The sequence below is a fragment of the Dysidea avara genome, chromosome 2 (genome assembly GCF_963678975.1).
Source record: "Dysidea avara chromosome 2, odDysAvar1.4, whole genome shotgun sequence".
Taxonomy (NCBI): domain Eukaryota; kingdom Metazoa; phylum Porifera; class Demospongiae; order Dictyoceratida; family Dysideidae; genus Dysidea; species Dysidea avara.
The window spans coordinates 10,252,501-10,280,493 of record NC_089273.1 but is presented as its reverse complement, the minus strand read 5'-3'; the positions used below and the strand labels follow the sequence as shown (position 1 = coordinate 10,280,493).

The 27,993-nt window shown below is 35.8% G+C and overlaps 3 protein-coding genes across 3 annotated transcripts in view; all 3 read right to left on the bottom strand.

Moving 5' to 3' along the window:
• The window catches only part of LOC136247798 (protein crumbs-like), a 57,733-nt gene extending 39,650 nt beyond the window's left edge, over positions 1-18,083 (bottom strand). Inside the window, exons 1-16 of the mRNA XM_066039621.1 lie at positions 17,813-18,083; positions 17,601-17,713; positions 17,157-17,237; positions 15,663-15,962; positions 15,138-15,380; positions 13,773-14,837; positions 12,813-12,862; positions 12,629-12,765; positions 11,787-12,313; positions 11,445-11,687; positions 11,022-11,162; positions 9,933-10,541; positions 9,393-9,890; positions 8,660-9,242; positions 8,309-8,485; positions 6,502-6,804 (exon numbers count right to left, since the gene is read on the bottom strand). Of these exons, the coding sequence (XP_065895693.1) occupies positions 6,502-6,804; positions 8,309-8,485; positions 8,660-9,242; positions 9,393-9,890; positions 9,933-10,541; positions 11,022-11,162; positions 11,445-11,687; positions 11,787-12,313; positions 12,629-12,765; positions 12,813-12,862; positions 13,773-14,837; positions 15,138-15,380; positions 15,663-15,962; positions 17,157-17,237; positions 17,601-17,713; positions 17,813-18,083 (5,341 nt within the window). The remainder of the gene's footprint in view (positions 1-6,501; positions 6,805-8,308; positions 8,486-8,659; positions 9,243-9,392; positions 9,891-9,932; positions 10,542-11,021; positions 11,163-11,444; positions 11,688-11,786; positions 12,314-12,628; positions 12,766-12,812; positions 12,863-13,772; positions 14,838-15,137; positions 15,381-15,662; positions 15,963-17,156; positions 17,238-17,600; positions 17,714-17,812) is intronic.
• A 3,144-nt stretch (positions 18,084-21,227) lies between these two features.
• LOC136247797 (fibropellin-3-like) lies at positions 21,228-22,604 on the bottom strand (the record flags this gene model as incomplete). The annotated part of the gene is made up of 3 exons (XM_066039620.1): positions 21,228-21,275; positions 21,954-22,010; positions 22,551-22,604. Coding segments are annotated over 3 exons (159 nt in total), but the record flags the coding sequence as incomplete, so codon positions are not given.
• A 66-nt stretch (positions 22,605-22,670) lies between these two features.
• LOC136247796 (fibropellin-1-like) lies at positions 22,671-25,565 on the bottom strand (the record flags this gene model as incomplete). Its single annotated transcript, XM_066039619.1, has 4 exons — positions 22,671-23,299; positions 23,480-23,870; positions 24,099-24,548; positions 24,669-25,565. Coding segments are annotated over 4 exons (2,367 nt in total), but the record flags the coding sequence as incomplete, so codon positions are not given.
• Between the last annotated feature and the right edge of the window lie 2,428 nt (positions 25,566-27,993).

Genomic DNA, 27,993 nt, shown 5'->3' with positions numbered 1-27,993 from the left:
TATTTCTAGTTTATATGAACAATATCTCTTCCAGTATAGAAGTTAGTCAAGTATTGAAGTTTGCTGATGACATGAAATGTTTTATGACCATCTCGTGTGATGAGGACCGCATCAAGCTCCAGCAAGATGTTGACTCTATTATTCACCAAACATTCCTTTCCAATCTAACTATCAACTTTACCAAGTGTGTACATGTTCCCTTAAAATCGACGTCCAATACCAGATACCTTATTTCCAGCACAGAAATCAATTGTCAGGAGACTCAAAAAGACCTGGGAGTGATTGTCTCCAGTGACCTGAAGAGGTCAAATCACTACAATTCTATAATATCTAAAGCATATAAATCGTTGGCTCTGATACGACGTACTTTTTGTTCCAATCACTACCCATCAGTCAAGCTACATCTGTATATTACTTTAGTTCGTCCTCATCTTACCTATTGCTCTCAGTTATGGTGACCGTACTTAATCAAGGACATCTTATGTTTGAGCATTTTCAACGTCGAGCAACCAAACACATCTTGAATAATTATAATATCAGCTACAAATCCAGGTTATTAGAACTTCATCTTCTACCATTCATGTATATCCTCGAGATTCAGGATGTTTTGTTTGCGATCAAGTCACTTAAGTCACCCACAAGAAACTTTGACATTAATAGGTACATTACATTTACTCAGGGTCACACCAGATCCTCTACACATAATAAACTCAAACATCGTCTCCATAGTAATAACTTAAATAGAAACTCTTATTTCCATCGCCTTCCTCGTTTGTGGAATGCTCTTCCTGTAATCAATACCAATTTATCAATTGCAACCATCAAGGCTAAACTAAAGAAATTTATGTGGAATCATTTTGTAACTCATTTTGACGATGACAATCACTGTACCTACCATTATCTATGTCCGTGCAGCAAATGTCACGATCTCTCGCCACCATCAAACTTTCAAACACTATAGCTAAGTTATGATTAGTTAAAGTAATTATAATGTATGTATAACTTGTGTTTTAGGCTGCAAGCACCAGTTGCTTGCAGACCCTTGGCATACTTGCCATAAAGTAATAATAAATCGATAAATAAATAAATAAAACTCTCAGCCGATTCGCCTCCACTTGTTACACACAGAGACTAGTTATATCACCAACCCACCGCTTCAGGAAGAACCATTAAGATCTATCCCCGGTTCTTATTTTCACGTGAAACATCACGCAAAATATCACATGAGTCCTTGAGGGAAATTTGAACGGTTTGAACGAATTTTCTCTTAGCAAGCCACTTTTAGTAGTGCTTCTAAACACTGAACTTGAAGCTTTTGCTACTGATTTAGCTAGCTAATCTGATACTGAAGCTGTTATAATGCATGTAGTGTCTCCTATGTAATATAATAGCCAATTTTCAGTAACTGTATGTTCTCCATTCAACAAAAAGTAGTGATATCCTGTGCCAAAAACAGCCCAACTGTAAAAAAGGCTAGGCCAAGAATGCACAAGTACATGTTCATGGAGTAACTACAGCCAAGACATGATATCAATATCTGGCCAAGAACTACACTGAAGCATTTACAGTATAGTCATTTTTATGCATTCGTTTTCTATATGCTTCACATTATCACATCCGGCTAGTTGTACATGTGTGCTTGCAATATAAACAATACTACTGAGATGATAAAAGATGATTACACTGCATTGTTACCAAAATTAATTTAACTAAAAATTTACAATTGGTTTCTACTTGGCCATCTTTTTGCACTGTATATTAAAATGAAAAGATGGCCAAGTAGAAACCAATTGTAAATTTTTAGTTAAATTAATTTTGGTAACAATGCAGTGTAATCATCTTTTATCGTCTCAGTAGTATTGTTTATATTGCAAGCACACATGTACAACTAGCTGGATGTGATAATGTGAAGCATATAGAAAACGAATGCATAAAAATGCCTATACTGTAAATGCTTCAGTGTAGTTCTTGGCCAGATATTGATATCATGTCTTTTGGCTGTAGTTACTCCATGAACATGTACTTGTGCATTCTTGGCCTCGCCTTTTTTTACAGCTGGGCTGTTTTTGGCACAGGTATTTATTATTATTTATTTATTTATTTATTGATTAGCAAACACCCAACAGGGTTTTTACGCTAATGTACAAGGTACGTACACATAAGTGCCTAGTTTAAGTTACAATAACATAAGTGCCTATAATTTAGGTTACAATAATGATTAGTACTAAGTTACAATAAGTGCTAAGTTACAATAGGTGCTAGGTTACAACTAGTGCTAAATTACAGTAAGTGGTAAGTTACAATAAGTGCTAGAATTACAATTATTACATGTCAATTATTCCCTGCAGATAACTTGTTTGCAGATCTCTCTACTGGGTGACTTGAAATGTAGCTGAAGTCAGCGTTGAAAACGGGTCTGGCCAACCCGGTCACATTTTCTCCGGGTCATTCGGGTCCGACTCGGTTTACAAATTATCCGGGTCTGGCCGGGATTGGATCACGTGAGAAACGAAATTGGTCGTTTGACGTCGTGGAAACTTATAAACCATAATCGCGTAGCTCTTTCGTGAACCACGCCCACTTATCGCGTTGCAAACACACGCTCAGCCACACCCATTTATTAGTAAGTGCAGTCTGTAGCACGAAACTGTGTCCGTTGCTGACTGCAAGCTTACGTGGAGCCACGCCCACTAATCGATTATTGGAGCCACGCCCACTAATCGTATAGGAGCAGGATAAGTACTTACGTGGAGCCACGCCCACTAATCGTATATAGTCTGGTATTGCAGCAGGATAAGTACTTTTGTGAGCCACACCCACTTTAATATATCGGGAAATTGTAATACTAGATATGCACGAAGCCACACCCAATTGCTGTCTGTAAACTCACGTGGAACCAAACCTACTGACTGATTTTAAATCATAAACTTACCGGCTTAGTTATCACATAACTACTCGTTTATACTCAACACGAATCGAACATTCTCGCTCGCTCGAGACTACCTGAAACATATTTCTTATCGCACGCCTCGGCTTTAATTAATCCGGGTCTGACCCGGATTGCTATCCGGGTCAGCAGTAGCAACCCGGTCTCTACAGAGTGATTTGCTTGTAGATGAACTCTCTACAGGATTCTCTCTACAGAGTGACTTTTTTTCTAGCTGAACTCTTTGCAGGGTTATCTGTTCGTAGTTGAACACTCCACAGGGTGATTTGTTTCTATCTGATCTCTCTACAGGGTTACTTGTCTGAACTATCTGCAAGGTGATTTGTTCATATCTGAACTCTCTACAAGGTGATCCTTCTAGCTGATCTCTCTACAGGATGACTTGTTTGTAGCTGAACTATCTGCAGGGTGATTTGTAACTGAACTCTCTACAAGGTGATCCTTCTAGTTGATCTCTCTGCAGGTTGATTTGTTTGTAGCTGAACTCTCTAAAGGGTGATTTGCTTGTAGCTGAACTCCTTATACATTGTGTTTAGTTTCTAGCTGATCTCTCTACAGGGTGATTTGTAACTGATCTCTCTACAAGTTGATTTGTGTGTAGCTGATCTCTCCACAGGGTAATTTGTTTGTAGCTGAACTCCCTACAAGGTGATTTGTGTGTAGCTGATCTCCCTGCAGGTTGTCAATGATTTGTTTTAGCTGAACTCTCTACAGGGTGATTTGCTTGTAGCTGAACTCCTTACATTGTGTCTAGTTTCTAGCTGATGTCTCTACAGGGGGATTTGTTTGATCTCTCTACATGTTGATTTGTTTGTTGCTGATCGCTCTACAGGTTGATTTGTTTGTAGCTGAACTCTCTACAAAGTGTTTTGTTTGCAGCTGATCTCTCGGAAGGGTAATTTGTTTGTAGCTGAACTCTCTACAGGGTGCATGACTTGTTTATAGCTGAACTCTCTTCAGTGTGACTTGTAATGTTCTGAATCGTTCTATTAGAGTATCTCGATCTCGCATTTGCTACATGGAGTTGGCTTTCGAATCATACCTCAGTGGTTTGTAATCCGATTCTTCTGTACTACTGCAATGACTGTCTAGGATAAGTATTTCAGCTACAGACTGATTTTCAGCTCACTGCTCTAAGCGGTTTGCTTGGTAGACGTGCAAATTATTGGTATTTTTATTCACGAATCTCGATCGCGAAAGTGTTACACACCTTCGGTTTCGTATCATATCTCCGTGATCTTTATTTCAATTCCTTTCAAACCACCAAAAGGTACTCTACAGTAGTTGTTCTATCCACAAACCGATTATCAGCTCATTCCATGAAGCGGTTTACCCTGTAGGTGTGACAACAAATCGATCTTGTTTTACGCGAATAATCGGTCATAAATCCTTAACCGCTCATCGGATGTACACCAAACTTGATGCTAGGATTCACCTTTGGACTCCCTTTCTGTGAGCCACATTTCAAGGCGATCAGAGTACGCATTTGCGTTTTATAGCAATTTTTGCAAGTGTGCGAAAAGACGAAGGAAAAAAAAACAAAAAAAAACGAAGCAACTCTGCAGTAAAATTGGTTACAATCGGATAAGGGATCACCGAGTTACAAAGGTGTGAAAATTACGTTTTCTTTCTTCCTGTCAATATACCCACGGTGTGGCGCGCCAGCTTCTTGGGCCGCACGACAGCGACGTAGCTAGCCAAAAGGTGATGGAGGGGCAAGCACCCCCACGAAATGCTCAAAATCATTCACGATTGCAAAAAGGGCTAATGACCCAATAGTGGGCTAGCCAACATACGGTGTTGTATTACAGCTTACACAACTAGCTACGTAACTATTTCAGTACTGATTGCTTATCACTTATCAATAGTTCAATGGAGGTATATTCGTCGAGCATCATCGCACGTGCCACAACTGTACTCCAACAAATTCATCCACAGTCCGGTAGAGCTATAGTTAATATTTTAGTGCTAATACACTGAAGTTCCTTTATGTTAGCCACAGCTTGTGCTGCAGTCCTAGGACACTGCTGACAGGATGACATGTTCACTCATTTCACTTGGTGAAATTCAAATGCCACGTATTGCATGAAATCCTACCTGTCTTCCTTGCTGGTAGAACTTGTAAGCTTGTGACTGACTGACTGATAAAGTAAAAAAATAGACTGCACTTCTGTACAAAGACCTAGTGTGATCGACTCGAGAAAATAAACTTGATACATTTAACACCTTATCACCTCGTAGGCAGTAGGTTCGTAGTGCCATCTGGTCTCCTTTGTCACTTGTGAGTTGCGACTCCTACCGCGGCGAGGTCCTTAGAGCGGGCCACTCTTTAGATTCGAAAATGCTCTATCACGTGAGTAATCTAGGTTAAATATAGAAGTGTGTCTCTAATATTTTCGTTCGGTGGATTCGCGAGCGAGTTGAATGTTGTGTGTGCGCGTTCACTAGCAACCCCTCCGCGTAGTAGCACACATAATTTATTGTCATTTGCGTGTCAGTTTAATACTGGTAAGCTTGTGACGGAGGTTTTTAAAAAAAAAATCCTATGGTGATGGGAGGGAAATGCCTCCCTTGCCCCCCCTTGGCTACGCCTCTGCCGCATGACACACTATTGTGTATCTTGATTATGCATATAAAAATATTTACACTGCCAGTTTGTGGTATGCAAGTGCTGTTCCGTACGCAAGGAAATTTTGACGTAAGAAAAATTTAACGAACTCAGGCTTCAGCAGATTTGACAAATAAAATGTTGACGAAAATCAAGAAATTGTAGGCAAAACCTGTACTTTTAAGGGCGCTTGACGAATTTAAATTTGACGAATTAAACTGATTCGTCAAATTCGTCAAATTTTTTGATGTCAAAATTTCCTTGCGTACGGTATAATTATGATCTTTCATCTCCAAGAAATATCTAGTGCATGTGGATAAAGTCAACTGCTGGTATTAATTATAATACAGATATTTCAGTATTTTGAACTGATATACAGTTAAATGGCTCTTTATTACATTTAACTGTTTTATTAGAGTACATGACTGCAATATTAGAGTATCTCTATATATAAAGTAGAGAGACAAGCTCCCCTACTGCTATGCCACATAAGGCACCAATTTGCTGGAGACAGATTTAGATATATTAATTATATATATGCAGACAGAAAGTGCACCAAAAATTTGAATTATTTTTAGCAATGCGCTGTGAGCTACACTATGAAAATTATCTGAAGGGGGTGGGATGGAGGGACTGGTCCCACCCTAAATCTACTGCTGGTAACGTTTCTCCATGGCAGTCACTTTACTGCACGGGTCAGCCTCAGAAAGGCCTCACTGATTCAGAATCGATTAAAAATACTACATGAATTTATTTTTATAGCGTGCTATTTTTACCCAATACAATTTACTGTATTTAATCTCAAAATTCTGCAATCTACTCAGATTTTTGCTAGCGGGTCACAAAACTCCTACTATTATGTTGTAATAGATCAAATATTCTAACAGAGTAATCAATTTGGCTAAAACGTATCTTATTGATAATGACACAACGTGTTCTTACATACCTGTTTCATCTGTACTAAAAGTCATCACTGTTGTTGTAGTACTCCCTATTGAATTACTGGCCACTATTACAAAATAGTATTTGGTAAATGCTGTTAGACCAGAAATGTTTACTGATAAAACATTGTTGATATCACCACTTGTTTCCACCATGACACTAGAATCGAGCAACAATGCATCAGTGCCATACTGAATTGTATAATTGAAATGATGAAGAGAAACATTGCCAACTACCCATGAGATGTTTACTGAGTATGGCGATATCAAAACTTTATTCAAAATTGGTTGTTTTGGTGGTGTAAATTCTAAAAATACACCAAAACATAAAGCAATCAACACATACTGTATATCAATGTAGAATAATCTTAACATTTAGCTTCACACATTTTTTTATGAATAAACAGTAAACAATATCCTTGATAAGAAACAAGCACATCTAAAATACTTATGCATTAAGCACTGAGCACAAAGAATAAAATTTAGTAAAAGACAGATGTAAAGAGTATCTAAACCAAAACAGTCAAGCTGTAAAAAAAGAGTGTGGCCCTAAAAAAGGCCAGGATGAAAAAAGATGTGAAATCCAAGGTGGCGACCAAGAAATGGCTGTGATGGTAGGTTAATGGCAAAAAATTTAATTACGACAGTTCAGGTGAATTTGGTGCCGAATCCTAGCGGAGGAAGCAACGCAAATTCACCTGAATTGTTGTAATTAAAACTTTTGCCAATAACCTACCATCACAGCCATTTCTTGGCCGCCACCTTGGATTTCACATCTTTTTTCATCCTGGCCTTTTTGAGGGCCGCACTCTTTTTTTACAGCTTGGCTGTTTTGGATTAGATATTTGTAGCTAAACTCTCTACGGGGTGACTTGTTGTAGCTGAATTATTTATAAGATCAACTGTATGTATCTAAACTCCCTACAGAATAATATGCAATGTAATATAGTTCTATAATGGAGTAAGTTATAAACGTAGCTGAATGCTCTATTAGGGTGACTGTTCTATTAGAGTATCACGATATCGCATATGCTACACGTAGTTGGCTTTCGAATCATAACCCAGTGGTTAGTAATCCAATTCTTCTGTACTACTGCAAGCACTTTCTATGATGATTATTCCAGCAACACACCGATTTTCAGCTCATTGCTCTAAGCGGTTTGCCTGGTAGGTGTGAAAACTAATAGTTTTTTTATTCATAAAAATCGATCGCGTAATTGTGACACAGGTTGGGTTTTGTGTCATATCTCCATGGCTTTTCTCTGGATTCCTTGCAAACCACAAAAGGCACTCCTACGATTGTTACTCCATCTACATAGTAATTTTCAGCTCATTCCTTCTAGGGGTTTACCCTGTGGGCTTGACAGACTTTCGACCTTATTTTACGCGAATAATCAGTCATAACTCCGTGACTGTTCATAGGATTCCTACAAAACGTGGTACTGAAATCCGCTGTAATGAGCCCTTTAAGTGTGCCAAATTGTAGCCCAGTTGGAGCACGGATTCGTGTTTTATGGCGAATTTTGCAAAGTGTGCGAAAAGAAGAAGTAGAAGAAGAAAAAAACCATGAAACTTTGGTCGTTCGTATCTTGGAAATGACTTGGGTGCTTTTCTTCAAATTTTGTATGTAGACTTCCCTACCGCACGGGAATTTCTGCAGCAAATGTGGTTGCAATCGGATAAGAGAACACGGAGATACAAAGGTGTGAAAATCACGTTTACTTACTTCCTGTTAATATCCTCGCGGTGTAGCGCGCCGGCTTCTTGGGCCGCACGACACACTACCGTGTGTCTTGATCAAATATTACTTACCCACTTCACATTTAGACCCACCAAATTGAACATGGCAACTGCAACTAAAAGAATCAACTCCATCAGTGCAGTTACCACCATTCATACAAGGATTAGGGTAACAATCATCTATGTTAGTTTCACAAGTATCTCCAGTAAATCCATTTGAACAATTACATGTGAATGAATCAATTCCATCTGTGCAATTACCACCATTTATACAAGGATTAGAATTACAATCGTCTATGTTAGTTTTACAAGTATCTCCAGTAAACCCATTTGAACAATTACATGTGAAAGAGTCAACTCCATCAGTGCAATTACCACCATTCATACAAGGATTAGGATCACAATCATCTATGTTAGTTTCACAAGTATCTCCAGTAAATCCATTTGAACAATTACATGTGAAAGAGTCAACTCCATCAGTGCAATTACCACCATTATAACAAGGATTTGGATCACAATCATCTATGTTAGTTTCACAAGTATCTCCAGTAAATCCATTTGAACAATTACATATGAAAGACTCAACTCCATCAGTGCAATTACCACCATTAAAACAAGGATTAGGATCACAATCATCTATGTTAGTTTCACAAGTATCTCCAGTAAATCCATTCGAACAATTACATGTGAAAGAGTTAACTCCATCAGTGCATTTACCACCATTCATACAAGGATTAGGATCACAATCGTCTATGTTAATTTCACAGATTTTGCCAGTAAATCCATTTGAACAATTACATGTGAAAGAGTTAACTCCATCAGTGCATTTTCCACTATTAAAACAAGGATTAGGATCACAATCGTCTATGTTAATTTCACAGCTTTTGCCAGTAAATCCATTTGAACAATTACATGTGAAAGAGTCAACTTCATCAGTGCAATTACCACCATTAAAACAAGGATTAGGATCACATTCATCTATGTTAGTTTCACAAGTATCTCCAGTAAATCCATTTGAACAATTACATGTGAAAGAGTCAACTTCATCAGTGCAATTACCACCATTCATACAAGGATTAGGATCACAATCATCTATGTTAGTTTCACAAGTATCTCCAGTAAATCCATTCGAACAATTACATGTGAAAGAGTCAACTCCATCAGTACAATTATCACCATTCATACAAGGATTAGGATCACAATCGTCTATGTTAATTTCACAGCTTTTGCCAGTAAATCCATTTGAACAATTACATGTGAAAGAGTTAACTCCATCAGTGCATTTTCCACTATTAAAACAAGGATTAGGATCACAATCGTCTATGTTAATTTCACAGCTTTTGCCAGTAAATCCACTTGAACAATTACATGTGAAAGAGTTAACTCCATCAGTGCATTTTCCACTATTAAAACAAGGATTAGGATCACAATCGTCTATGTTAATTTCACAGCTTTTGCCAGTAATTCCATTTGAACAATTACATGTGAAAGAGTCAACTCCATCAGTGCAATTACCACCATTCATACAAGGATTAGGATCACAATCATCTATGTTAGTTTCACAAGTATCTCCAGTAAATCCATTTGAACAATTACATCTGGAAGAGTCAACTTCATCAGTGCAATTACCACCATTCATACAAGGATTAGGATCACAATCATCTATGTTAGTTTCACAAGTATCTCCAGTAAATCCATTTGAACAATTACATGTGAAAGAGTCAACTCCATCAGTGCAATTACCACCATTAAAACAAGGATTAGGATCACATTCATCTATGTTAGTTTCACAAGTATGTCCAGTAAATCCATTTGAACAATTACATGTGAAAGAGTCAACTTCATCAGTGCAATTATCACCATTCATACAAGGAGTGGGATCACAATCATCTATGTTAGTTTCACAAGTATCTCCAGTAAATCCATTTGAACAATTACATGTGAAAGAGTCAACTCCATCAGTGCAATTACCACCATTAAAACAAGGATTTGGATCACAATCATCTATGTTAGTTTCACAAGTATCTCCAGTAAATCCATTTGAACAATTACATATGAAAGACTCAACTCCATCGGTGCAATTACCACCATTAAAACAAGGATTAGGATCACAATCGTCTATGTTAATTTCACAGCTTTTGCCAGTAAATCCATTTGAACAATTACATGTGAAAGAGTTAACTCCATCAGTGCATTTTCCACTATTAAAACAAGGATTATGATCACAATCGTCTATGTTAATTTCACAGCTTTTGCCAGTAAATCCATTTGAACAATTACATGTGAAAGAGTTATCTCCATCAGTGCATTTTCCACTATTAAAACAAGGATTAGGATCACAATCGTCTATGTTAATTTCACAGCTTTTGCCCGTAAATTCATTTGAACAATTACATGTGAAAGAGTCAACTCCATCAGTGCAATTACCACCATTCATACAAGGATTAGGATCACAATCATCTATGTTAGTTTCACAAGTATCTCCAGTAAATCCATTCGAACAATTACATGTGAAAGAGTCAACTCCATCAGTACAATTACCCCCATTAAAACAAGGATTAGGATCACATTCATCTATGTTAGTTTCACAAGTATGTCCAGTAAATCCATTTGAACAATTACATGTGAAAGAGTCAACTTCATCAGTGCAATTACCACCATTCATACAACGATTGGGATCACAATCATCTATGTTAGTTTCACAAGTATCTCCAGTAAATCCATTTGAACAATTACATGTGAAAGAGTCAACTTCATTAGTGCAATTACCACCATTAAAACAAGGATTAGGATCACATTCATCTATGTTAGTTTCACAAGTATCTCCAGTAAATCCATTTGAACAATTACATGTGAAAGAGTCAACTTCATCAGTGCAATTACCACCATTCATACAAGGATTGGGATCACAATCATCTATGTTAGTTTCACAAGTATGTCCAGTAAATCCATTTGAACAATTACATGTGAAAGAGTCAACTCCATCAGTACAATTACCCCCATTAAAACAAGGATTAGGATTACATTCATCTATGTTAGTTTCACAAGTATCTCCAGTAAATCCATTTGAACAATTACATGTGAAAGAGTCAACTTCATCAGTGCAATTACCACCATTCATACAAGGATTGGGATCACAATCATCTATGTTAGTTTCACAAGTATCTCCAGTAAATCCATTTGAACAATTACATGTGAAAGAGTTAACTCCATCAGTGCATTTTCCACTATTAAAACAAGGATTAGGATCACAATCGTCTATGTTAATTTCACAGCTTTTGCCAGTAAATCCATTTGAACAATTACATGTGAAAGAGTCAACTTCATCAGTGCAATTACCACCATTAAAACAAGGATTAGGATCACATTCATCTATGTTAGTTTCACAAGTATCTCCAGTAAATCCATTTGAACAATTACATGTGAAAGAGTCAACTTCATCAGTGCAATTACCACCATTCATACAAGGATTAGGATCACAATCATCTATGTTAGTTTCACAAGTATCTCCAGTAAATCCATTCGAACAATTACATGTGAAAGAGTCAACTCCATCAGTACAATTACCACCATTCATACAAGGATTAGGATCACAATCGTCTATGTTAATTTCACAGCTTTTGCCAGTAAATCCATTTGAACAATTACATGTGAAAGAGTTAACTCCATCAGTGCATTTTCCACTATTAAAACAAGGATTAGGATCACAATCGTCTATGTTAATTTCACAGCTTTTGCCAGTAAATCCACTTGAACAATTACATGTGAAAGAGTTAACTCCATCAGTGCATTTTCCACTATTAAAACAAGGATTAGGATCACAATCGTCTATGTTAATTTCACAGCTTTTGCCAGTAAATCCATTTGAACAATTACATGTGAAAGAGTCAACTCCATCAGTGCAATTACCACCATTCATACAAGGATTAGGATCACAATCATCTATGTTAGTTTCACAAGTATCTCCAGTAAATCCATTTGAACAATTACATCTGGAAGAGTCAACTTCATCAGTGCAATTACCACCATTCATACAAGGATTAGGATCACAATCATCTATGTTAGTTTCACAAGTATCTCCAGTAAATCCATTTGAACAATTACATGTGAAAGAGTCAACTCCATCAGTGCAATTACCACCATTAAAACAAGGATTAGGATCACATTCATCTATGTTAGTTTCACAAGTATGTCCAGTAAATCCATTTGAACAATTACATGTGAAAGAGTCAACTTCATCAGTGCAATTATCACCATTCATACAAGGAGTGGGATCACAATCATCTATGTTAGTTTCACAAGTATCTCCAGTAAATCCATTTGAACAATTACATGTGAAAGAGTCAACTCCATCAGTGCAATTACCACCATTAAAACAAGGATTTGGATCACAATCATCTATGTTAGTTTCACAAGTATCTCCAGTAAATCCATTTGAACAATTACATATGAAAGACTCAACTCCATCGGTGCAATTACCACCATTAAAACAAGGATTAGGATCACAATCGTCTATGTTAATTTCACAGCTTTTGCCAGTAAATCCATTTGAACAATTACATGTGAAAGAGTTAACTCCATCAGTGCATTTTCCACTATTAAAACAAGGATTATGATCACAATCGTCTATGTTAATTTCACAGCTTTTGCCAGTAAATCCATTTGAACAATTACATGTGAAAGAGTTATCTCCATCAGTGCATTTTCCACTATTAAAACAAGGATTAGGATCACAATCGTCTATGTTAATTTCACAGCTTTTGCCCGTAAATTCATTTGAACAATTACATGTGAAAGAGTCAACTCCATCAGTGCAATTACCACCATTCATACAAGGATTAGGATCACAATCATCTATGTTAGTTTCACAAGTATCTCCAGTAAATCCATTCGAACAATTACATGTGAAAGAGTCAACTCCATCAGTACAATTACCCCCATTAAAACAAGGATTAGGATCACATTCATCTATGTTAGTTTCACAAGTATGTCCAGTAAATCCATTTGAACAATTACATGTGAAAGAGTCAACTTCATCAGTGCAATTACCACCATTCATACAACGATTGGGATCACAATCATCTATGTTAGTTTCACAAGTATCTCCAGTAAATCCATTTGAACAATTACATGTGAAAGAGTCAACTTCATTAGTGCAATTACCACCATTAAAACAAGGATTAGGATCACATTCATCTATGTTAGTTTCACAAGTATCTCCAGTAAATCCATTTGAACAATTACATGTGAAAGAGTCAACTTCATCAGTGCAATTACCACCATTCATACAAGGATTGGGATCACAATCATCTATGTTAGTTTCACAAGTATGTCCAGTAAATCCATTTGAACAATTACATGTGAAAGAGTCAACTCCATCAGTACAATTACCCCCATTAAAACAAGGATTAGGATTACATTCATCTATGTTAGTTTCACAAGTATCTCCAGTAAATCCATTTGAACAATTACATGTGAAAGAGTCAACTTCATCAGTGCAATTACCACCATTCATACAAGGATTGGGATCACAATCATCTATGTTAGTTTCACAAGTATCTCCAGTAAATCCATTCGAACAATTACATGTGAAAGAGTCAACTCCATCAGTGCAATTACCACCATTAAAACAAGGATTTGGATCACAATCATCTATGTTAGTTTCACAAGTATCTCCAGTAAATCCATTCGAACAATTACATGTGAAAGAGTCAACTTCATCAGTGCAATTACCACCATTAAAACAAGGATTAGGATCACAATCATCTATGTTAGTTTCACAAGTATCTCCCGTAAATCCATTTGAACAATTACATGTGAAAGAGTCAACTTCATCAGTGCAATTACCACCATTCATACAAGGATTAGGATCACAATCATCTATGTTAGTTTCACAAGTATCTCCAGTAAATCCATTCGAACAATTACATGTGAAAGAGTCAACTCCATCAGTACAATTACCCCCATTAAAACAAGGATTAGGATAACATTCATCTATGTTAGTTTCACAAGTATCTCCAGTAAATCCATTTGAACAATTACATGTGAAAGAGTCAACTTTATCAGTACAATTACCCCCATTAAAACAAGGATTGGGATCACAATCATCTATGTTAGTTTCACAAGTATCTCCAGTAAATCCATTTGAACAATTACATGTGAAAGAGTCAACTTCATCAGTGCAATTACCACCATTAAAACAAGGATTAGGATCACAATCATCTATGTTAGTTTCACAAGTATCTCCAGTAAATCCATTTGAACAATTACATGTGAAAGAGTCAACTTCATCAGTGCAATTACCACCATTCATACAAGGATTAGGATCACAATCATCTATGTTAGTTTCACAAGTATCTCCAGTAAATCCATTCGAACAATTACATGTGAAAGAGTCAACTCCATCAGTACAATTACCCCCATTTAAACAAGGATTAGGATAACATTCATCTATGTTAGTTTCACAAGTATCTCCAGTAAATCCATTTGAACAATTACATGTGAAAGAGTCAACTTCATCAGTGCAATTACCACCATTCATACAAGGATTGGGATCACAATCATCTATGTTAGTTTCACAAGTATCTCCAGTAAATCCATTTGAGCAATTACATGTGAAAGAGTCAACTCCATCAGTACAATTACCCCCATTAAAACAAGGATTAGGATCACAATCATCTATGTTAGTTTCACAAGTATCTCCAGTAAATCCATTCGAACAATTACATGTGAAAGAGTCAACTTCATCAGTGCAATTACCACCATTCATACAAGGATTGGGATCACAATCATCTATGTTAGTTTCACAAGTATCTCCAGTAAATCCATTTGAGCAATTACATGTGAAAGAGTCAACTTCATCAGTGCAATTACCACCATTCATACAAGGATTAGGATCACAATCATCTATGTTAGTTTCACAAGTATCTCCAGTAAATCCATTCGAACAATTACATGTGAAAGAGTCAACTCCATCAGTACAATTACCCCCATTAAAACAAGGATTAGGATCACATTCATCTATGTTAGTTTCACAAATATCTCCAGTAAATCCATTTGAACAATTACATGTGAAAGAGTCAACTCCATCAGTGCAATTACCACCATTAATACAAGGATTAGGATCACAATCATCTATGTTAGTTTCACAAGTATCTCCAGTAAATCCATTTGAACAATTACATGTGAAAGAGTCAACTTCATCAGTGCAATTACCACCATTAAAACAAGGATTAGGATCACATTCATCTATGTTAGTTTCACAAGTATCTCCAGTAAATCCATTTGAACAATTACATGTGAAAGAGTCAACTTCATCAGTGCAATTACCACCATTCATACAAGGATTGGGATCACAATCATCTATGTTAGTTTCACAAGTATCTCCAGTAAATCCATTCGAACAATTACATGTGAAAGAGTCAACTCCATCAGTACAATTACCACCATTCATACAAGGATTAGGATCACAATCGTCTATGTTAATTTCACAGCTTTTGCCAGTAAATCCATTTGAACAATTACATGTGAAAGAATTAACTCCATCAGTGCATTTTCCACTATTAAAACAAGGATTAGGATTACAATCGTCTATGTTAATTTCACAGCTTTTGCCAGTAAATCCATTTGAACAATGACATGTGAAAGAGTCAGCTCCATCAGTGCAATTACCACCATTCATACAAGGATTAGGATCACAATCATCTATGTTAATTTCACAAGTATCTCCAGTAAATCCATTTGAACAATTACATGTGAAAGAGTTAACTCCATCAGTGCATTTACCACCATTCATACAAGGATTAGGATCACAATCGTCTATGTTAATTTCGCAGATTTTGCCAGTAAATCCATTTGAACAATTACATGTGAAAGAGTTAACTCCATCAGTGCATTTTCCACTATTAAAACAAGGATTAGGATCACAATCGTCTATGTTAACTTCACAGCTTTTGCCAGTAAATCCATTTGAACAATTACATGTGAAAGAGTCAACTTCATCAGTGCAATTACCACCATTAAAACAAGGATTAGGATCACATTCATCTATGTTAGTTTCACAAGTATCTCCAGTAAATCCATTTGAACAATTACATGTGAAAGAGTCAACTTCATCAGTGCAATTACCACCATTCATACAAGGATTGGGATCACAATCATCTATGTTAGTTTCACAAGTATCTCCAGTAAATCCATTTGAACAATTACATGTGAAAGAGTCAACTTCATCAGTGCAATTACCACCATTAAAACAAGGATTAGGATCACATTCATCTATGTTAGTTTCACAAGTATCTCCAGTAAATCCATTTGAACAATTACATGTGAAAGAGTCAACTTCATCAGTGCAATTACCACCATTAAAACAAGGATTAGGATCACATTCATCTATGTTAGTTTCACAAGTATCTCCAGTAAATCCATTTGAACAATTACATGTGAAAGAGTCAACTTTATCAGTACAATTACCCCCATTAAAACAAGGATTGGGATCACAATCATCTATGTTAGTTTCACAAGTATCTCCAGTAAATCCATTTGAACAATTACATGTGAAAGAGTCAACTCCATCAGTGCAATTACCACCATTAAAACAAGGATTTGGATCACAATCATCTATGTTAGTTTCACAAGTATCTCCAGTAAATCCATTCGAACAATTACATGTGAAAGAGTCAACTCCATCAGTACAATTACCCCCATTAAAACAAGGATTAGGATAACATTCATCTATGTTAGTTTCACAAGTATCTCCAGTAAATCCATTTGAACAATTACATGTGAAAGAGTCAACTTCATCAGTGCAATTACCACGATTCATACAAGGATTGGGATCACAATCATCTATGTTAGTTTCACAAGTATCTCCATTAAATCCATTTGAACAATTACATGTGAAAGAGTCAACTTCATCAGTGCAATTACCACCATTAAAACAAGGATTAGGATCACAATCATCTATGTTAGTTTCACAAGTATCTCCCGTAAATCCATTTGAACAATTACATGTGAAAGAGTCAACTTCATCAGTGCAATTACCACCATTCATACAAGGATTAGGATCACAATCATCTATGTTAGTTTCACAAGTATCTCCAGTAAATCCATTCGAACAATTACATGTGAAAGAGTCAACTCCATCAGTACAATTACCCCCATTAAAACAAGGATTAGGATCACATTCATCTATGTTAGTTTCACAAATATCTCCAGTAAATCCATTTGAACAATTACATGTGAAAGAGTCAACTCCATCAGTGCAATTACCACCATTAATACAAGGATTAGGATCACAATCATCTATGTTAGTTTCACAAGTATCTCCAGTAAATCCATTTGAACAATTACATGTGAAAGAGTCAACTTCATCAGTGCAATTACCACCATTAAAACAAGAATTAGGATCACATTCATCTATGTTAGTTTCACAAGTATCTCCAGTAAATCCATTTGAACAATTACATGTGAAAGAGTCAACTTCATCAGTGCAATTACCACCATTCATACAAGGATTGGGATCACAATCATCTATGTTAGTTTCACAAGTATCTCCAGTAAATCCATTCGAACAATTACATGTGAAAGAGTCAACTCCATCAGTACAATTACCACCATTCATACAAGGATTAGGATCACAATCGTCTATGTTAATTTCACAGCTTTTGCCAGTAAATCCATTTGAACAATTACATGTGAAAGAATTAACTCCATCAGTGCATTTTCCACTATTAAAACAAGGATTAGGATCACAATCGTCTATGTTAATTTCACAGCTTTTGCCAGTAAATCCATTTGAACAATGACATGTGAAAGAGTCAGCTCCATCAGTGCAATTACCACCATTCATACAAGGATTAGGATCACAATCATCTATGTTAATTTCACAAGTATCTCCAGTAAATCCATTTGAACAATTACATGTGAAAGAGTTAACTCCATCAGTGCATTTACCACCATTCATACAAGGATTAGGATCACAATCGTCTATGTTAATTTCGCAGATTTTGCCAGTAAATCCATTTGAACAATTACATGTGAAAGAGTTAACTCCATCAGTGCATTTTCCACTATTAAAACAAGGATTAGGATCACAATCATCTATGTTAGTTTCACAAGTATCTCCAGTAAATCCATTTGAACAATTACATGTGGAAGAGTCAACTTCATCAGTGCAATTACCACCATTCATACAAGGATTAGGATCACAATCATCTATGTTAGTTTCACAAGTATCTCCAGTAAATCCATTCGAACAATTACATGTGAAAGAGTCAACTCCATCAGTACAATTACCCCCATTAAAACAAGGATTAGGATCACATTCATCTATGTTAGTTTCACAAGTATGTCCAGTAAATCCATTTGAACAATTACATGTGAAAGAGTCAACTTCATCAGTGCAATTACCACCATTCATACAAGGATTGGGATCACAATCATCTATGTTAGTTTCACAAGTATCTCCAGTAAATCCATTTGAACAATTACATGTGAAAGAGGTAACTCCATCAGTGCATTTACCACCATTCATACAAGGATTAGGATCACAATCGTCTATGTTAATTTCGCAGATTTTGCCAGTAAATCCATTTGAACAATTACATGTGAAACAGTTAACTCCATCAGTGCATTTTCCACTATTAAAACAAGGATTAGGATCACAATCATCTATGTTAGTTTCACAAGTATCTCCAGTAAATCCATTTGAACAATTACATGTGGAAGAGTCAACTTCATCAGTGCAATTACCACCATTCATACAAGGATTAGGATCACAATCATCTATGTTAGTTTCACAAGTATCTCCAGTAAATCCATTCGAACAATTACATGTGAAAGAGTCAACTCCATCAGTACAATTACCCCCATTAAAACAAGGATTAGGATCACATTCATCTATGTTAGTTTCACAAGTATGTCCAGTAAATCCATTTGAACAATTACATGTGAAAGAGTCAACTTCATCAGTGCAATTACCACCATTCATACAAGGATTGGGATCACAATCATCTATGTTAGTTTCACAAGTATCTCCAGTAAATCCATTTGAACAATTACATGTGAAAGAGTCAACTTCATCAGTGCAATTACCACCATTAAAACAAGGATTAGGATCACATTCATCTATGTTAGTTTCACAAGTATCTCCAGTAAATCCATTTGAACAATTACATGTGAAAGAGTCAACTTCATCAGTGCAATTACCACCATTCATACAAGGATTGGGATCACAATCATCTATGTTAGTTTCACAAGTATCTCCAGTAAATCCATTTGAACAATTACATGTGAAAGAGTCAACTCCATCAGTGCAATTACCACCATTAAAACAAGGATTTGGATCACAATCATCTATGTTAGTTTCACAAGTATCTCCAGTAAATCCATTCGAACAATTACATGTGAAAGAGTCAACTCCATCAGTACAATTACCCCCATTAAAACAAGGATTAGGATAACATTCATCTATGTTAGTTTCACAAGTATGTCCAGTAAATCCATTTGAACAATTACATGTGAAAGAGTCAACTTCATCAGTGCAATTACCACCATTCATACAAGGATTGGGATCACAATCATCTATGTTAGTTTCACAAGTATCTCCAGTAAATCCATTTGAACAATTACATGTGAAAGAGTCAACTTCATCAGTGCAATTACCACCATTCATACAAGGATTGGGATCACAATCATCTATGTTAGTTTCACAAGTATCTCCAGTAAATCCATTTGAACAATTACATGTGAAAGAGTTAACTCCATCAGTGCATTTACCACCATTCATACAAGGATTAGGATCACAATCGTCTATGTTAATTTCGCAGATTTTGCCAGTAAATCCATTTGAACAATTACATGTGAAACAGTTAACTCCATCAGTGCATTTTCCACTATTAAAACAAGGATTAGGATCACAATCATCTATGTTAGTTTCACAAGTATCTCCAGTAAATCCATTTGAACAATTACATGTGGAAGAGTCAACTTCATCAGTGCAATTACCACCATTCATACAAGGATTAGGATCACAATCATCTATGTTAGTTTCACAAGTATCTCCAGTAAATCCATTCGAACAATTACATGTGAAAGAGTCAACTCCATCAGTACAATTACCCCCATTAAAACAAGGATTAGGATCACATTCATCTATGTTAGTTTCACAAGTATGTCCAGTAAATCCATTTGAACAATTACATGTGAAAGAGTCAACTTCATCAGTGCAATTACCACCATTCATACAAGGATTGGGATCACAATCATCTATGTTAGTTTCACAAGTATCTCCAGTAAATCCATTTGAACAATTACATGTGAAAGAGTCAACTTCATCAGTGCAATTACCACCATTAAAACAAGGATTAGGATCACATTCATCTATGTTAGTTTCACAAGTATCTCCAGTAAATCCATTTGAACAATTACATGTGAAAGAGTCAACTTCATCAGTGCAATTACCACCATTCATACAAGGATTGGGATCACAATCATCTATGTTAGTTTCACAAGTATCTCCAGTAAATCCATTTGAACAATTACATGTGAAAGAGTCAACTCCATCAGTGCAATTACCACCATTAAAACAAGGATTTGGATCACAATCATCTATGTTAGTTTCACAAGTATCTCCAGTAAATCCATTCGAACAATTACATGTGAAAGAATCAACTCCATCAGTACAATTACCCCCATTAAAACAAGGATTAGGATAACATTCATCTATGTTAGTTTCACAAATATCTCCAGTAAATCCATTTGAACAATTACATGTGAAAGAGTCAACTTCATCAGTGCAATTACCACCATTAAAACAAGGATTCGGATCACATTCATCTATGTTAGTTTCACAAGTATCTCCAGTAAATCCATTTGAACACTTACATGTGAAAGAGTCAACTCCATCAGTGCAATTACCACCATTCATACAAGGATTAGGATCACAATCATCTATGTTAGTTTCACAAGTATCTCCAGTAAATCCATTCGAACAATTACATGTGAAAGAGTCAACTCCATCAGTACAATTACCCCCATTAAAACAAGGATTAGGATAACATTCATCTATGTTAGTTTCACAAGTATGTCCAGTAAATCCATTTGAACAATTACATGTGAAAGAGTCAACTTCATCAGTGCAATTACCACCATTCATACAAGGATTGGGATCACAATCATCTATGTTAGTTTCACAAGTATCTCCAGTAAATCCATTTGAACAATTACATGTGAAAGAGTCAACTTCATCAGTGCAATTACCACCATTCATACAAGGATTAGGATCACAATCATCTATGTTAGTTTCACAAGTATCTCCAGTAAATCCATTCGAACAATTACATGTGAAAGAGTCAACTCCATCAGTACAATTACCCCCATTAAAACAAGGATTAGGATAACATTCATCTATGTTAGTTTCACAAGTATCTCCAGTAAATCCATTTGAACAATTACATGTGAAAGAGTCAACTTCATCAGTGCAATTACCACCATTCATACAAGGATTGGGATCACAATCATCTATGTTAGTTTCACAAGTATCTCCAGTAAATCCATTTGAGCAATTACATGTGAAAGAGTCAACTCCATCAGTACAATTATTCCCATTAAAACAAGGATTAGGATCACATTCATCTATGTTAGTTTCACAAATATCTCCAGTAAATCCATTTGAACAATTACATGTGAAAGAGTCAACTCCATCAGTGCAATTACCACCATTAATACAAGGATTAGGATCACAATCATCTATGTTAGTTTCACAAGTATCTCCAGTAAATCCATTTGAACAATTACATGTGAAAGAGTCAACTTCATCAGTGCAATTACCACCGTTAAAACAAGGATTAGGATCACATTCATCTATGTTAGTTTCACAAGTATCTCCAGTAAATCCATTTGAACAATTACATGTGAAAGAGTCAACTTCATCAGTGCAATTACCACCATTAAAACAAGGATTCGGATCACATTCATCTATGTTAGTTTCACAAGTATCTCCAGTAAATCCATTTGAACACTTACATGTGAAAGAGTCAACTCCATCAGTGCAATTACCACCATTCATACAAGGATTAGGATCACAATCATCTATGTTAGTTTCACAAGTATCTCCAGTAAATCCATTCGAACAATTACATGTGAAAGAGTCAACTCCATCAGTACAATTACCCCCATTAAAACAAGGATTAGGATAACATTCATCTATGTTAGTTTCACAAGTATGTCCAGTAAATCCATTTGAACAATTACATGTGAAAGAGTCAACTTCATCAGTGCAATTACCACCATTCATACAAGGATTGGGATCACAATCATCTATGTTAGTTTCACAAGTATCTCCAGTAAATCCATTTGAACAATTACATGTGAAAGAGTCAACTTCATCAGTGCAATTACCACCATTCATACAAGGATTAGGATCACAATCATCTATGTTAGTTTCACAAGTATCTCCAGTAAATCCATTCGAACAATTACATGTGAAAGAGTCAACTCCATCAGTACAATTACCCCCATTAAAACAAGGATTAGGATAACATTCATCTATGTTAGTTTCACAAGTATCTCCAGTAAATCCATTTGAACAATTACATGTGAAAGAGTCAACTTTATCAGCACAATTACCCCCATTAAAACAAGGATTGGGATCACAATCATCTATGTTAGTTTCACAAGTATCTCCAGTAAATCCATTTGAACAATTACATGTGAAAGAGTCAACTTCATCAGTGCAATTACCACCATTAAAACAAGGATTAGGATCACAATCATCTATGTTAGTTTCACAAGTATCTCCAGTAAATCCATTTGAACAATTACATGTGAAAGAGTCAACTTCATCAGTGCAATTACCACCATTCATACAAGGATTAGGATCACAATCATCTATGTTAGTTTCACAAGTATCTCCAGTAAATCCATTCGAACAATTACATGTGAAAGAGTCAACTCCATCAGTACAATTACCCCCATTTAAACAAGGATTAGGATAACATTCATCTATGTTAGTTTCACAAGTATCTCCAGTAAATCCATTTGAACAATTACATGTGAAAGAGTCAACTTCATCAGTGCAATTACCACCATTCATACAAGGATTGGGATCACAATCATCTATGTTAGTTTCACAAGTATCTCCAGTAAATCCATTTGAGCAATTACATGTGAAAGAGTCAACTCCATCAGTACAATTACCCCCATTAAAACAAGGATTAGGATCACATTCATCTATGTTAGTTTCACAAATATCTCCAGTAAATCCATTTGAACAATTACATGTGAAAGAGTCAACTTCATCAGTGCAATTACCACCATTAAAACAAGGATTCGGATCACATTCATCTATGTTAGTTTCACAAGTATCTCCAGTAAATCCATTTGAACAATTACATATGAAAGACTCAACTCCATCAGTGCAATTATCACCATTAAAACAAGGATTAGGATCACAATCGTCTATGTTAATTTCACAGCTTTTGCCAGTAAATCCATTTGAACAATGACATGTGAAAGAGTCAACTCCATCTGTGCAATTACCACCATTCATACAAGGATTGGGATCACAATCATCTATGTTAGTTTCACAAATATCTCCAGTAAATCCATTTGAGCAATTACATGTGAAAGAGTCAACTCCATCAGTACAATTACCCCCATTAAAACAAGGATTAGGATCACATTCATCTATGTTAGTTTCACAAATATCTCCAGTAAATCCATTTGAACAATTACATGTGAAAGAGTCAACTCCATCAGTGCAATTACCACCATTAATACAAGGATTAGGATCACAATCATCTATGTTAGTTTCACAAGTATCTCCAGTAAATTCATTTGAACAATTACATGTGAAAGAGTCAACTCCATCAGTACAATTACCACCATTCATACAAGGATTAGGATCACAATCGTCTATGTTAATTTCACAGCTTTTGCCAGTAAATCCATTTGAACAATTACATGTGAAAGAATTAACTCCATCAGTGCATTTTCCACTATTAAAACAAGGATTAGGATCACAATCGTCTATGTTAATTTCACAGCTTTTGCCAGTAAATCCATTTGAACAATTACATGTGAAAGAGTCAACTCCATCAGTGCAATTACCACCATTCATACAAGGATTAGGATCACAATCATCTATGTTAGTTTCACAAGTATCTCCAGTAAATCCATTTGAACAATTACATGTGAAAGAGTCAACTTCATCAGTGCAATTACCACCATTCATACAAGGAGTGGGATCACAATCATCTATGTTAGTTTCACAAGTATCTCCAGTAAATCCATTTGAACAATTACATTTGAAAGAGTCAACTCCATCAGTGCAATTACCACCATTAAAACAAGGATTAGGATCACAATCATCTATGTTAGTTTCACAAGTATCTCCAGTAAATCCATTTGAACAATTACATATGAAAGACTCAACTCCATCAGTGCAATTACCACCATTAAAACAAGGATTAGGATCACAATCGTCTATGTTAATTTCACAGCTTTTGCTAGTAAATCCATTTGAACAATTACATGTGAAAGAGTCAACTCCATCAGTGCAATTACCACCATTCATACAAGGATTAGGATCACATTCATCTATGTTAGTTTCACAAGTATCTCCAGTAAATCCATTTGAACAATTACATATGAAAGACTCAACTCCATCAGTGCAATTATCACCATTAAAACAAGGATTAGGATCACAATCGTCTATGTTAATTTCACAGCTTTTGCCAGTAAATCCATTTGAACAATGACATGTGAAAGAGTCAACTCCATCTGTGCAATTACCACCATTCATACAAGGATTAGGATCACAATCATCTATGTTAATTTCACAAGTATCTCCAGTAAATCCATTTGAACAATTACATCTGGAAGAGTCAACTCCATCAGTGCATTTACCACCATTCATACAAGGATTAGGATCACAATCGTCTATGTTAATTTCACAGCTTTTGCCAGTAAATCCATTTGAACAATTACATGTGAAAGAGTTAACTCCATCAGTGCAATTACCACCATTAAAACAAGGATTAGTATCACATTCATCTATGTTAGTTTCACAAGTATCTCCAGTAAATCCATCTGAACAATTACATGTGAAAGAGTCAACTTCATCAGTGCAATTACCACCATTCATACAAGGATTAGGATCACAATCATCTATGTTAGTTTCACAAGTATCTCCATTAAATCCATTTGAACAATTACATGTGAAAGAGTCAACTTCATCAGTGCAATTACCACCATTCATACAAGGATTAGGATCACAATCATCTATGTTAGTTTCACAAGTATCTCCAGTAAATCCATTTGAACAATTACATGTGAAAGAGTCAACTTCATCAGTGCAATTACCACCATTCATACAAGGATTAGGATCACAATCATCTATGTTAGTTTCACAAGTATCTCCAGTAAATCCATTTGAACAATTACATGTGAAAGAGTCAACTTCATCAGTGCAATTACCACCATTCATACAAGGATTAGGATCACAATCATCTATGTTAGTTTCACAAGTATCTCCAGTAAATCCATTTGAACAATTACATGTGAAAGAGTCAACTTCATCAGTGCAATTACCACCATTCATACAAGGATTAGGATCACAATCATCTATGTTAGTTTCACAAGTATCTCCAGTAAATCCATTCGAACAATTACATGTGAAAGAGTCAACTCCATCAGTGCAATTAGCACCGTTCATACAAGGATTAGGATCACAATCATCTATGTTAGTTTCACAAGTATCTCCAGTAAATCCATTTGAACAATTACATGTGAAAGAGTCAACTCCATCAGTGCAATTGCCACCATTCATACAAGGATTAGGATCACAATCATCTGTGCATGTTAAATGATTGAGATACATAATTTTACACTTACTTTACGTATTCTACACAGTTTTGATACTACTTTACATAATCAATCGAACAAGTAAACATTAATGCTATATAAACGCAGTTAGTTATATAGCTTAGGGTTAATAAGGACCATTCACTTTGTTAGTAGCTCATCTGCTGTAGCAGGTTATTGGGTTGGAGTTTTTTTTTGCTCACTTGGTATGGAGGAATGGACAAAGGGACAAACTGTATTATGTCCCTCGGTTCTTTCAAAAAGTATGGTTGCCTTGATCAGTAGCTAGCTCAAGTGTAGAGCATAGTGAATGGTTCACAATTTTGTGCCATTTGATAGTTCTAATTACTGCTATTCTCCTCGAGTCATCTCGTAACGTGATGATTGGTGTGGTAACACCCTGGGTGGTGTGCACTCGGTAGGTTTAAGCAGTGCACACCTCCATGGTGCGATCTCCACTTTCATGAATTTCATACGTACAGAAAGATTATATGTGTATTTAGTAGTTTTCTATAGCCATACACACCTTTCCTAGCCTTATACTGCACCTACTTAACTATTTTTCCCGATAATTTTAACCACATAACATTTCCCATAAAGCCACAAAATGCAAGCAAAAACAGTTTACAAATGTTATCGGATTTTACAAATCCAGCACTTCTGGCAAAATCAATCTAACACCACCAGTGGATAGCTACACTACCAGTCTATTGATTTTGACCCTCACCATTACTCAGACTACTCTAGGCTGGTTTTTTTAACAGACATCTTTTTTGGTGGTGTAGCAAGTTCGAATGGCAGTTTCTGGCCCTGGCTTTACAAGAATCAATAGTGCACAGGTGGATGGACTCATATAGCTGGACAAACATTTTCTGTGTGGCTTTTGCAGCATATCAGCCACTAAGGAACCAGCACAATCCTGTAAGCTCATGTCTGGGTTTCATAATAAATTGATGCATCTCTTGTGTAATTATCATATGCATGGTCACTTTCCTTGGCAAGTTATAATGGCTTAAAATCTGTAAAAACATTTATCTCAGAACTTCTAATGTGCTATTTGGATTGGTTTTCTTAAATCCAGTCACATACCATAATTTGCTTATTTTCGTGCAAAATTTTTTCATGTAAAATACTATCGTATGATTTATGAGAATGACTGCTCTATTAGTGTAGTTTGATCTTGTGTAAGAAATTTTTGTATAAAATTTTGCATGTAAAAATTACTGTACTTTACAACAAAAAAGCAAATTACAGTATAACAGCTATCTGGTCCACTCTAATTAAATAGAAAATTTTCTAAATTAATAACTCAGTTATACAAGTTTATTCACTGAAATACCTGACAGCTACTTACCAACTTTGTCACCTGTCACCACAACAAGATCTAATCATGACCAAAAATTCCTACACTATCATAATAATTATATCAATAGACAACTATTTTTTCAACTGAATGGAATGGACTACCACTAGACTTAGCAGGGGTGGCTGTAGAGGGGGGGGTTCTGAGGTTTCCGGAAACCGGTCACGTTAAGATTGAGTAACAGAGCAGTCAATCACTCTAATAAAGTAGTCACACTATTCAGAGAAGCGGTGTAGCAAGCTATGTACAGTAGCTATAAATAAGGAGTTTATGTACTCTTTATCAGTGATATTAATAATTATATAGTTAGTGGAGGGCAGTTATTCTCAGCAGGCGGTTACCTTTTTTTTTGGTCTTCGCCAAAATTCTAGCTATGCTCTTGATCAGAAACCAGTCACCCAAAATCCTGAAGCCACCTATGCATAGTCAACCAACCAACTATTGACAGTTTCAAACCAAACAATCATTACACAATCACTATTAAGTTTATGTACATAATTAGCACCTATGCCCCAGGTAGGCCCTGAAGCAA